Here is a 13240-nt window from a genome sequence, read left to right as displayed (position 1 = left end):
CAATATTGTAAATATCGCGGTATCGCCATTTCAAAATTCTCGCAATAATATCGTGGCACGTGACCGTATCGAACAAGAACTCGCAGGGCAGTAATACGCCTTGCAGCGTCTACACTGCCGGAATTAAAAAGGAGAAGAAGAACTTGGAGTACTCCTGCTTGTGTAGTTTTTTCTAGCACTATTGAGTGGGCCGGTCTGAGAAGCAAACCACATCTCCCATGATCCCCTGTGCAGTATAGGAAGACATGGCAGAAAGCATGGAGGGGGAGCAGAGCTGAAAAATTAAACTCGTGGAACCTTCTGCGAAGTTTAAATCAGAAGTATCGACACATTTTGGTTTTGCGGTAAACAAAAACGATCGAGGAGTAAGCAGGACGGACATGCAAAAAACTGTTTGCAGACACTGCCAGACCATTGTTTGTGTTCAATTACAGTTAGTGTGTTTTATCCTGAACATTCCTGGCACTTAATTTTCCATACTATGACATTTTTTCCAAGTCATCTTTTTTTCTGACAATACCGCAATGATACCGTACCGTGGCCTTAATACCATGACAATATCGTACCATGAGATTTTGATACTGTTACATCCCTAGTCTTAATACTAGAGCCCTGCATGGGGCTCTTTTCTTAATCCTGTTCCCCCCACCTCTAGCTAGATTTCTGACCATTATCGCCCACTACCACAGTGCCTGCTGTCCTCTCCACACCCACAACAGGTGTGTCCAACCCCGCCCCATCACACATGGATTCTGACAATCCACGTCAAATACTCAGAATAATAGACAGTATGTTTAATCAAAGAAATGGCAATAAGTTTTCACTTAAGCACCACCTCGACAAAGTTTCCTCCCTTGTCACATCACATCCTTGTCATGTGTAACGGAGCCACACATGGATAAATAAACGGCTGGGAGCCTCATGGTTAACTTATAGTTACAGCTTATAGATAGCAATTTAAAAGTATTTTCCTACCTTATTTACATATTTATTTTAAAATCAGAGGGGAAATTGTTACCTGATCTCTGGAAAGTTCATGCAACATAAAAACTGCTGCGCACTTTCATCAGCTTTCACAGACAGTAGGCTAATCTTTACTCTATTCATGCTGTGCTGTTACCAGCCTTATTTTTAAATTCTTAATGCAATAAAGTCAATTTGCAGAGTCATGAGCCCAGTTTAGTTTCCGTCTTCTAGCGTTTGTGTTTGGCATTGTGGTGGAGTGAGCGTATGTGTTAGACAGGGGAAGTGACCTAATGGGACACACTGGGGGACAGGAATGGGCAAACTGTAAGGAAAGGAAAAACAAATTTTGGAATTCACAGAAAATCTGTACATATTTTTGATGTTTTTACGGCACCAGTTTTGAACCAGTGCACCCAAGAAGTCTTCTGAGAGGTATCAAGGACAACTGGAGCAATGTTGTGGTGTGCAAAGCGAGACAGACACAAACATTTTGCCAATTATAGTAGTATGATTTTAACCAGGATGAGTTTTGTGCCTAAAGCTAAATAAACCTAAGCCACAGAAGTAGCAGGCCATAAGTATCACTGTGCACACTTTGAAAGGCAATGCTATAATACAGCTTTATTTTATGGGATCTTTAATTAAAAGGAAATATAGCCTCATCCAAATACAATGTTAACTTTGATTCATGTTAATGTGGGTCTTGTATTATTTGTGGATGAAGTAACTGGCTCTATACATAGATGCTATGGCACTTTACAAACCATAGCAACATTTTCTGCTTTTCCCTTGTTCTGGACTGTTGCAGCAACTACAGAAGAACCAAAGCCATTTCTAAGTTTTCTTCAGAAATTGCTGCCTCTAGCTCTCCTCCTGTTTTCCTCCCTCTCCCTCCTCCCTCCATCATTATGTCAGCGTCAGTGTTTAGTGACTTGTCCACTCAGACCTGACCTCAGCTGTTCCACCTCCGGCTGGCATAAACATTCACCTCATCACAGCGTCTGCAAAGAGCGGTTTGGTTAAGGCGAAATTTAAACAATACGTTAATTTGTGGGGAACCAAACATTAGAATTCCCCTTGTTTGTGTCACCATCTATCCCACAAGGCGACTTTCAGACTCTTATTTGATTCTTATGGACTGTTTTTCCATTGGTATACTCTTGAATTAGTTACACATTTTAATCTGTGGTTGAAATAAAACAGTCTAGGGTTACAGACCTGAATACTGTGGATTAATTAGCGTTCCATCTGTTAAGAAATGCTCTTAATTTGGACAAACTTCATTAATCTTCGTCAGACATTGTGTGAAACTGTTGCTGATTTTATAATCCTCCCAGACATTTTTCTATTGTTCTTTTCTCTGTAACAGCAGATTTATCTTCATGTTGTGCCGGTTAGGTGGTGAACCACAGAGACTGATCTACAGCACACTCTGGTTTCAGAAAATTGTGCAACATATTGTTTTGGCTTAAGAAATACAACAAAACAGAAATATAAAAGATCTTTCTACACATCAAAATAAGTGCTACATCAACAAATCCATGCTGACAATGGCACCAATTTTTCACTTAACATTTAATCCACAACGTCGCTGTTGTGGTTGCACTGTGGAAGAAAACAAAAGGGTTACTAGCATTTTCAAAATGGTTTGGCAGTGCTAGAATAGAACTTTTCTCTTTGTCCATTGTAATTACTTTAGCTGCAGGGGACCTTAGTTAGTTGTATGTAAACACAATATATTAGCAGCTTCGCACGCATGACTTCAGTTTTTAAGATTTCATCACGGATGAAAAAATATACCTGGAAAAGCATAATTTTGTTAAAATGCTTTGAACAGTACCTGAAATTAAGAGTCCAAAAAGTTAAGGAATCTTTGACATATTTTAGTCTTTGCTGTGTTTAGTAAGATAAAGTCACTGTGTAAAATCTGGATTATAAATTGCACCACTATATGAGATGTACTCTGTTTTAGGTGGTTTCCCAAAAGGAAAAAGGTTAAACTGTCTTTCAATGTGATGATATCCATTGTTCTCCACTGCAGCCCTCCAGGTTCTGCTGTTCTTTTGCAGCTGTTTAGCTAGAGTGTCTTTGGTTTTTACCATGTGAATTTTTTAATTCTGCTTTCTAACATTACGGTAGTTGAGCTCTCAGCCTACATTGATGGTGACATAGGTAGTTGTGAAGAACAGATCCACTGACCCCAACCAACTCAACTTTTGTCAGGCTGCCTACCTCCATTGGTCACTTAAAAGTTAAAAATCAGCACCACCAGCCACATTAACTTTGTTTTGTGTCCTGTCACATTTTGCTCAGGTCATACTTACCAATTCACTTTGCATTTACACACTGATGGCCAGTGCTGCTATTCAGGGCAACCTTCAGTATTTTTATTACATTCACGTGCCACTGATGAAGAAGTGGGAGCAATTTTGGGTTAAATGTTTTGCTCAAGGACACATCAAAATGTAGCTGCAGGATTTAGGGATTGAACCCCCAGTCTTCCATTTGAGAGCCATCCATCTACTTACTGAGTCACAGTTGCAAGTTACAGGTAATGCAGACTTTTTTTAACCTCTTGAGCAGGCCCACCCACAGAAATGACTGAGCCCCCAACACCCAGAGAATGGGCCCTCCAAATTTGTAAATTATTGAGGATTTCAATACATGTGTGTTTGATCAGTAGCATTGGTGGGGATAACACGTACCTCATGTTTGAGTTGGAAAGTGTGTCAAACTATTATTGGGTTCTGATGTTGGAATTATTTTTGTGCAACATTTTAACCTGTTTCCCCACTTTTTCCATCCATTATTGCCACTTCTTTTTGCCACTCTTTCCCTTTTTTTGTCTTTTTTTATCAGGATTTTGCCTTTATTTCGACAGCTTTTGCCATTTTCTGCCACTTTTTGTCCATTTATGCCCATATATGCCCATTTTTTGCCACTTTATACCCATTTGTGCTGCTTTTACTGCCTTTTGTCCATTTTTACCACTTTTCACTAATTGTGGCATTTGTTCTCCATTTTTTGCCACTCCGTTTTGCCACCATACCCCATTTTTGCCACTTTTTTCTAATTTCTGCAATTTCATTTTACCACAGTTTGAACATTTTACCACATTAAATCCACTGACCCCACTTTTTGCCACTTTTCAAACATTTTTACCATTTTACCATGTTTTTTAAAACTTTCTGCCATTTTTTGTCCATAGTTGCCCCTTTTCCCCTATTTTTGGCCGATTCATGCCAACTTTTGCCCATTTTTGCCACTTTCCTACCTTTGCCCATTTTTGCCACTTTTTACCAATTCTTGCATTTTTTTGCCACTTCTCTTTGACACCTTACCCCATTTTTGCCAATTTTTAACAATTTTTGCAACTTTTCATCAATTGATACCACTTTTACCTTAACTTACCTTTTTGGACTATTTTAACCATATTTTGGGCCATTTTTTTCATGAATATTCTATTATTTTTCAAAAGAGTTGTCTCAGTTACTTTATTGGCATAGACATATAGTGTAGTGTACCAGTGGCTGGTAGCATGTGCTGCATTTGCAGTGATGACAAGGCATGTCCCAGGTTTTCATACAGGTATATTAGTTGCTCCAGTATATAGGACACAGATTTTTAAACATAACACTATACAGCAGAAATCTGACAAAAATTTATATTGATTTGACACTTTGATAAGAAAAACATCTTAGCTTGGTGGGCATTTTTAAAGACAGGAAATATGGGGAGAGAGAGTGGGGGACGGCATACACCAAACAACGCAAGGACTGGAAATCAGTCCTGCTACCAGTGCATCAAGGATTCCAGCCTCTGTATAAGGGTGCCTGCCAGACCAACTGAGCAAGCTGGGACCCATCTAAGCTTAGTGTTATCAAATACAGTACAATGCAGAAGTTTTAGGCAAAAATAATCAGGCTCAAGTAAGAAGTAGATGTGGCTAGTTAGCAGCCTGAAGGCATCATTCATCAGGATGGAGGATTGACACAACCCCAGTTGTGTTTTCGATGTCCTTGCATAATACCTGTGGCATGGGAAAATAATCTGATGAAGGAAAAATAAAGTCCACACCTTTAGGGCGGAGTAAGGGGTGGATGTGGCGAGTAAGCAAGCTTAGAGTACTGTCCACATGGGTAGTTGGGTACGGCCACGAGATCCTGGTCAAGCTGTGGATGCCCTAAAGGCCCAAAAACTGCTGGCAGCCTCTGGGGTCAGAGGTGAAAAGGTCTGGACAAAAAAAGATGCTGTCAAGCTTGACCTTGGCCGCTAAGTGACACACATGTATGTTAAGCTTGATACTGCCCGACCCCCCTTCCAGCCCAGTTGGCACATTGGGCCCTAAATGCTTTAATGCTATGCACATGACTGTAAATACAACACAAAAATGCATCACTGACAGAATTTAAGCTATTTTTCTACCTTACCAAACCAGTATCTAAGCCCAACCAAGCTGTGAACATGGATACAAATGTTTACCTTCTCCCTTCTGTACTTATGTTGGCTTTACACACACACACAGTCTAATTTCATCACATTACTTATAGCTCATGGTGCTAGCAGGTCACAGTGATGTCATGTGTTTTCTTAAAAATGTTTTTGCTTTTCATTAACATCAGTTATTTTAGAGAAAAATACTTTCAATTAAATCATTTCATGTTGGCTCCATCATCACATTTTCCACTGCAATCTGCAGTTACACGTGACCGTACAGATGACTTTATATAGCAATATTTTCACAGTCTGACATCTCAGCATGACAGTGTTTGTTTTAAGGCCAGCTCCTCTGGCTGTATCAACACACCACCATGGTAGAGTGTCCGACAGTCTGTCCTCAGCTACTCAACAACCCACCATACCCTTTTTCTTTTATATGAGTGTGTTTCCTAGAAAAACAGCCTCCCCTGCTGCCTCCCTGAACAGTGTTCCTGAACACCAAGTACCACAACTGCAGCACCTCAAGTGAGGGTACCAGTTTGGTTGGTGTACAGTTCATGAAGTGCTGATAGAAGTCTGTTGCTGTTGCATACAATTTCATGAAAACATGATGTTAAATGAATTCTGGTAAAGTAAGGTGCCCTCGGTGGTTTATATGCCCTGTGGTTACATTGTGGAAATCATGCTTCTTACTCAAGCTCTCCCCTGCTGCAGTGTGACGATAGAAATACAACTCAGGTTCACACTTACTATGACTCCATACCAGCGATAGATATGGCTGGGGTTATCATGCAGGTATGTGATCTAATAAGGGAGAAAAGCTGTTAAAAAGTGGCACAACCAGCCTGGTTTGTGTTGCTTTGTATACCATCACATCAAAGGTCAAGGTCAAGGTTATGGGGCCTCATGATTATAACTTGCTCTTGAATGCAAAATCTTTAAGAAATTTCTTCAGACTTCACAAATGTCCACTTTGACTCAAGGATAAACAGATTCGATTTTGAAGGTCGCAATTCACAGGTTAAAGTCATTGGGTCTTATGTTCATCCCTTGCATGTGAGCCCATTACACCTCAGGAAAGCTTTGTGCTTTAAGGGATTATCTTAAAAATCCTTAAAGATTAAACACCTAAAACCAAACCCAAACTACCCCTCCTTTTGACCCATCTTTGTACTTTGTGGCAGTTGTATACCTTGCAAAGCAACGTGGTAAAACCAGTATAGTAGTTCTAGTTCAGGTCAGAGAAAAAATGTAATATAAAAGTAATAATTTTGTTCTTTTTATTGTGCTGAGATAGCAGCCTCATGTTTAACATGCCCAGTGCAGAGCAAATATTTGAGGGGGAGTTTAGGGGAGACTGTGAGGCAGCTGTTTCATTTGATTTATGAGAACAGTGATAAAACTTTTCAGAGACTCCAAAATAATTCATGTCTATCTGCCTCATTTTAAAATAATGTCTGTTTTTCTCTCTGTTTTGCAGACAGCTATGGTGGATACGAGAACCAGCTTTTCAAAGGTATTGTCCTCTGCTAAATGTTATTTTATGTTGTTATTATGTGATTTTTAGCAGCTTGAATGGTGCTTTCATGAGAAGTTAATATCTGCAGCTAGCTAAAGGTGGGAATGATGCATGATATGAGGCCATGACAATATCTAGCTATAGGTTAGTTTTTAAAGTGTCTCCGTCTTGTTACATTCTTGTTAAAAATGTAATATACGTATATGAAAAATGATGTGTTTTAATTTTGCTTTGTTCCATAGAGCATTATGTTGAAACTGACACCATCTTCATGTTTGTGAATCAAGTAGCAAGCTTTGGTCAGAGGGAAAAAAAAAAGATTAAAAAAAAAAAATATATATATATATATATATATATATATATATAAACTGATGTTTTTGCTGTGTGTTCTGTGGAACATTAAAGATTTTAAAATTGATCTATTAGATTTTTTTTCCTTTTCTGTTTTCAGAGGAGGACTTCACAGGAGAGGAAGAAATGCCTTCATTTAGAGGTGAACACAACGGCTCAAACACAAACCTATTTTGTTATCTGGACATCATGTTTGTTTACCAGTGACTGTATACACCTAGTCCATAATTCTTTATGTATGCCTTCTGTACACATACCTTAGTTTAAGTCCCAAAGTTAGCTGTATGTGTTTATATGTACATTTATCTTACAGGCCGTAGCAGAGGTGGCTGTATGAGGTGTCAGCAGAGCCACTCTCTACAGCTGGCTGTCAAAGTCCTCTATGGATTTGTCGCCTTCCTCATCATCACTGTGGCAGTGCTCGCATCACTTGGTGAGATCAGTGTAACTTTTAAATTTCTCAAGTTTCTGTGACTCCTCTACAAGTAAACAGCCTTAGAATTTGTTACGGTATCTGAGTTGTTTATGCAGACACTAACCATTAGTAGAGTAGGTAAAAACTGCATTGTTCTATGATTGTGTGTGCCTTAATAAAAAAAGCAGCTCCCATAAACTAAATAAAGTTGTTCCTGGGTCCTGTGTGCCATGTTTTACATGACAGCTGCTCACTACCAACAGATGGTCTTCAAATTAGCATCACTTTTTTATTAGGCTTGAAAGCTGTAAATTTTGGTCTTTTACAACAGTTAAGGGGTCTCACGCAGGGAGGACAAAGGGTGAGGCTTGGTACAGTGGTGTTAAATCTTTCAACACAGCCTTGCATTCAAGTATACATTTTCAAAGACAGAAAACTCTTGGTATGTTGTTGGTCTGTGTGGACAGCATATTGACTCAGTTGTCCTGAAACATAAGTAGAAATAATCTATACAATCACTAAACAATGTCTTCTACAACAAAAATGTGTCAGTTGAAGATTGTATTGCTACATCAACCTGTATTAGCTTAGTTTAATGGCAGTTTAACTGTCATTAGTTGTGTCCCAATTCAGGGGTAGCACCCCTTTGAATGACCCAGCCTTTGCAGCCTGTGTAAACCATTCAGGCCAGACTGAAACGAGGCATGATAGCCTATGTATGTCACCAGCTACCCTGGTATTACTAAGCAATCTCAGCAGTTGTACCGAAACTTCCAACAACACTGACGTCACATAACTTAACTTGTTGTCGTAAAGATAATTTAAAGTTTCAATACCCAATTTTTAAACATTTGCATCACTGGCCTTTTCAATTGAATTAAAAACAGTTACTTACATTCAAAAGTGTAGTTGTCTTCTGCTTGATAAACTGGAGGGCGATGACTCTGTGGATATGTTTGCTCCATGCATGAAGCTCTAGATGGATCCTTTGATGGCCTCGGAAAGTAGGATGCATTTGTGGGCTACATTTGAAGAAGGCTTCAAAATAAATATGACAGGCTTCAATGTGTTGCTGTGACTTAATGGATCTTCAAATGTGTTCATGGAAGGATGCAGAGTCTGAAGTAAGACACGGCTTTTGTTACATCCATTGCTTTGTTTTTATCCTTGTTTGATATATACTTGACTTATCAGAAATGTCTCTGTAGTATTAAATTAGATAACCTACTTTTACTGAAAGGCTACCCAAGCTGGCTGTCTGAACATGTTTCTTACTCAGATTTCCACATACCTGCACTGCAATGCGGGTGTTCAGCGATTTGCTCCGACTGAAGGTGAGCGACCTTGCACACTGGAAGCATGTCTGGAGCAGCGCCATGAAGCCCATAGTAGCTTGAGACGTGAGATCACAAGATCCATGGAAAACTATGAGTTCACAAGAAAATAGTAAAAAGGAGATTATTTTGCCTTTTAGGGGCTGATTTGCCATTCATTTATACATGATTCCATAATTTTATTGCTTCCACCATGGATGAGTGCAATATGAAGTTAAAAGGTCTAGGTTTACTACAAAGGATGTGCAGTTTCACATAAAATTCTGAGGTGTTCCACTTCAAAAGTTTCCCTTCCCTTGTCAATAGCGTTGTTTTACCTCTAGACCCTCTGACGTCCTGATGACTTGTTGCTTGTGCCACAGGATGCAACTGAATGTTGATTTAGTAATGATTTACAACAGGGAGTCCATGCATTGTGTTGTAATTTGAAGATGTTTTGCACGTTTTTCTTGCTGTTTGGATCAATCTGCTCTACATGGATTGGCGCAGTTTGGCAACAGCTGGGGCTGAAAATAGACCTAGCGCGTATCTCTAGCAAAATGGAGCAGAGTGGCGCTTCTGGGACACACCAGAGATGGACTAGAGTGCGGCAGTGGAATGCAAAGATTCACTAGAAAGGGAGCGAATTGGTCTGCAGTGTGCTTCATGAGTGGCACAGTCAGAGTATGTAGAAATTTGAGGTTAAGCTTTAGCATTACATTGGAAAGCATCATCATTTAACTTATTCAAACATTGAACTGATTCACCTTCATTTGCCATCGTTATGCTTCATACTTTTCACTCAAACTGCACATTAGATCTAGCAGCAAGCAATGCTCAGGAAAGGAATAATTCTAGTATACAAGCTTACAGATGCTCACAAGTGACTTCTTAACACAATAATACACTGCCTGGCCAAAAAAAAAGTCACCACCAAAAAAAGGTCACACACTCTAATATTTCGTTGGACTGCCTTTAGCTTTGATTATAGCACGCATTCGCTGTGGCATTGTTTCGATAAGGTTCTGCAATGTCACAAGATTTATTTCCATCCAGTGTTGCACTAATTTTAATATTGATGATGGGAGAGTCTGACCGCTGCGCAAAGCCTTCTCCAGCACATCCCAAAGATTCTCAATGGGGTTAAGGTCTGGCCTCTGTGGTGGCCAATCTATGTGTGAAAATGATGTCTCATGCGCCCTGAACCACTCTTTCACAATTTGAGCCCGATGAATCCTGGCATTGTCATCTTGGAATATGCCCGTGCCATTAGGGAAGAAAAAAATCCATTGTTTAAGAAATGAGAAGTTACTCATTGCATCAGCTGGGCTTAAATAACTTGTTGCCAGCTGAAAGATAATCGCCCATGCAGTAATTATCCAATAGGAGGCTCATACCTATTTGCTTAGTTAAATCCAGGTGGTGACTTTTTTTTTTTTTGGCCAGGCAGTGTATGATGATAGGTTTTTTTCTGCAAAGTTATTTGTCTGATTGTTATCCAAAACACTGATTGTGCCCAAAATGTGTGCCAACACACAAACAAATATCCACACTACACTCAAAGAATCCCTGCTATTTCATAATGATTTATACACAAAAACAAAGCTTTGTTTGTTTCATCTTCCAGCACAGCTGTGCAGGACCAAAGCCTAAAAATTGAAGTATAAACACAAAAGATATTGAACTTGGCTGCAGCTCCCAACTACGCATGTGCTTAAGGAAAACAGAAAATAGTAACCTTTGATTTTTTGTTCCCTGCTTAACATCTGTTTTACAAAAAAACATAAATTATAAAGAAAAAACTAGGGGTAACAAAAGTAAAAGAAGTAACACTTTATAGGTCTTTATGGCTTGCTTTGTGCAAAAATGCTTCTCTAGTATGATACTTTTGCACAAGCAAAGATGACAAAACACTGCTGATAATGCATGTGTAGGAATCTTTTGTGGCTGATTTACTGTCTACATAGATTTCTATGACACTCTGTTATCCCAAGTCCTAAATTAAGTGAGAGCCATGTTCAGCATCACTGTCACAGCAGCTAATCCAGTAGAACAGGTGGTATGTGTCCATGTGGAAACATTTATGAATGCAAACACACCGTGGAGCAGAGCAGCATTAATCCCCTGAGTCAGGCCTCAGGATGCTGAAAAACTGCTGCAAACACACACTAAATGAACTCTCACACGCATGAATTTACACAGCTACTCACACTCACTAAATCATTGTTACTCCCTTGGGAAATAAGTCAGGAGAGCTGGACCTGGCCAGCTGGCTTAACCATCATTCATCAGTGTTTTTGTTACATTTGTTAGCTAATGAAAACTTTACATGTTTTGTTGTCAGAGCTTAAATTACATCTTCCTGTTGTTACTCCTTTAAATACTTCCTATGTCCTGTTAACACCAACTAACTGCAGGTGTTAATCATTTCTATATCCACTCCACCAATCAGAACCTCCTTTTCCCTGCTTATGAACCAGTAATCCTGGAATTGTGTTTATACTAACATTTATTTTAATATTCCTAAAACTAATAGTTTAATTCCCCATAATTTAACACTACCTAGCAAAACTTTGGCATGGCTATCAGTGGCTTGTAATAGACTCCTGCAAAATAAATCCTTGGATGTGTTTGCTTAATAGAACTTTTTTGTCTCCCCAGTGTTCAGGAAGGTTGACAACTTGTCTGAGGAGGAGTCTGTCTACAGCAAAAAGATCAACAAGGTTCAACAAGGAATAGAAGGTAAACTAACTGAAACGATGATGTACAAGTGGTAGTTTTTATACCTCTGCACTGGCGATAATTCACGCATGTTGATCTCATGTTCATCTCTAGTTTTCCACGTTTTTTTTTTTTTAATGTGATATATTGAGAACACTTCAAGAGATTTTCAACTTTGCACAACTGCTCATCTTGACCAAAGATGAACTGATTCAGTTCTGATGGTCATCAGTCAAAGGACAAAATCATGGGGCTTGTGCACATACACTGATGTGAATGCAGTACGCTTTGAAGGACTGTCTTCAAACTATGCACATTTTTCTACTCTGGCTTGAGGATGGCCCGATAAGACTTTGGAGTAAGTAATTAATTGAAATTTAGATTAAATCACAGTATTTCCTACTGCAAGCTCTTAGCTAATCCCATTCAAACACAACCATACTCATTTACAGCCACCAATGAAGCAGTGGGAGCTAATTGGGGTAATGGTCTTGCCTAAGGACACATTAATATGTGACTGCAGGAGCTGGGGATTGAACTCGCAACCATATTAATAATATTACAGTATTAGAGCTACACTTAGAGGACGTTCATCCAAAGCGGCTATTATCTGAGTTTATGTAACCTTGCAAAGCAGATGGACTGGCCAAATTCCATGTCTGTCATCAGGCAAATCCATTTTGCAAAGCTCCAATCTGAAACAACTATGCCATGTCTGAAACCAGACCTCACCAATCAGTGTCATTTGAAGAGAATAAGGCCCTTGCATTGAAGCATTGAAGCTTTTCATGGGAAAGATGTTTTCACTCTTCCCCCATCCTGTTTTGGCATGAGTTTGAGATAAGTACGGGCAGGATTTAGTTGTGCTGTAAGACGGTATCTACAATGGCTGCTGGTGTAGCGGTGCTATAGTACAGAGACACTTCTATCAGAACTGGGACATATTTCTTTATCAAAATAAGAGCAAAGAGCCACACTGTCTGCTTCTCTTGGTGGAGAATGTGTTTACACTCCTTCCTAGTGGTCTCGGTATGAGTTTTATCCACCATCAAGCTCCACCATTCATAAACTACAGCAACACCTTACTGTTGAGCTCAGGTTACAACTAGAGCTGCACGTCTGCTACCTCATTTGGTCTCGTCTCTCTGACTGGCCTGTAATGAATGTGACTGACAGATTTGCCTTGCAAGAATTTTCTTTTTTTTTTTTTTTTAAAGATGGATTTGGGGGCATTGATGTCATTATTTAGAGCGGAGGGCAGTGAATAGAATCAGAAACAGGGATGAGAGATTTGGGGTGAGACATGCAGGAAAGGAGCCCCTGACTGGACTTGAACCTAGGCTGCCTGCATGTATGGAGCATGACCCAACCACTGAGCAATCTGCACCCCCAGTTCGATTTTTCTTTCTTCATTGAATGACTTTGGGTACATAGACAAGATATGACAGAAAACTGCAGAAATCTGAGTCCTTTAATTGTCTCTTTGTGTACATAAAAAACTATTCACACTTTTCT

At 39.4% G+C, this 13240-nt stretch overlaps 1 protein-coding gene and 1 long non-coding RNA gene across 2 annotated transcripts in view; one reads left to right on the top strand and one right to left on the bottom strand.

The window, feature by feature from the left end:
- LOC121521397 overlaps window positions 1-13240 on the bottom strand; it is a 65771-nt gene that overhangs the window by 17957 nt on the left and 34574 nt on the right. The window contains exons 5-6 of the long non-coding RNA XR_005992851.1: window positions 8983-9116; window positions 8587-8729 (exon numbers count right to left, since the gene is read on the bottom strand). This is a non-coding gene — a long non-coding RNA (uncharacterized LOC121521397). The remainder of the gene's footprint in view (window positions 1-8586; window positions 8730-8982; window positions 9117-13240) is intronic.
- Window positions 1-13240, top strand: part of scara3 (scavenger receptor class A, member 3) — a 30692-nt gene that overhangs the window by 8546 nt on the left and 8906 nt on the right. Inside the window, exons 2-5 of the mRNA XM_041805345.1 lie at window positions 6887-6922; window positions 7377-7418; window positions 7590-7709; window positions 11666-11746. Of these exons, the coding sequence (XP_041661279.1) occupies window positions 6887-6922; window positions 7377-7418; window positions 7590-7709; window positions 11666-11746 (279 nt within the window). The remainder of the gene's footprint in view (window positions 1-6886; window positions 6923-7376; window positions 7419-7589; window positions 7710-11665; window positions 11747-13240) is intronic.

The sequence above is a fragment of the Cheilinus undulatus genome, linkage group 14 (assembly GCF_018320785.1).
Source record: "Cheilinus undulatus linkage group 14, ASM1832078v1, whole genome shotgun sequence".
NCBI lineage: Eukaryota > Metazoa > Chordata > Actinopteri > Labriformes > Labridae > Cheilinus > Cheilinus undulatus.
This window is presented reverse-complemented; position numbering and strand designations above follow the sequence as displayed.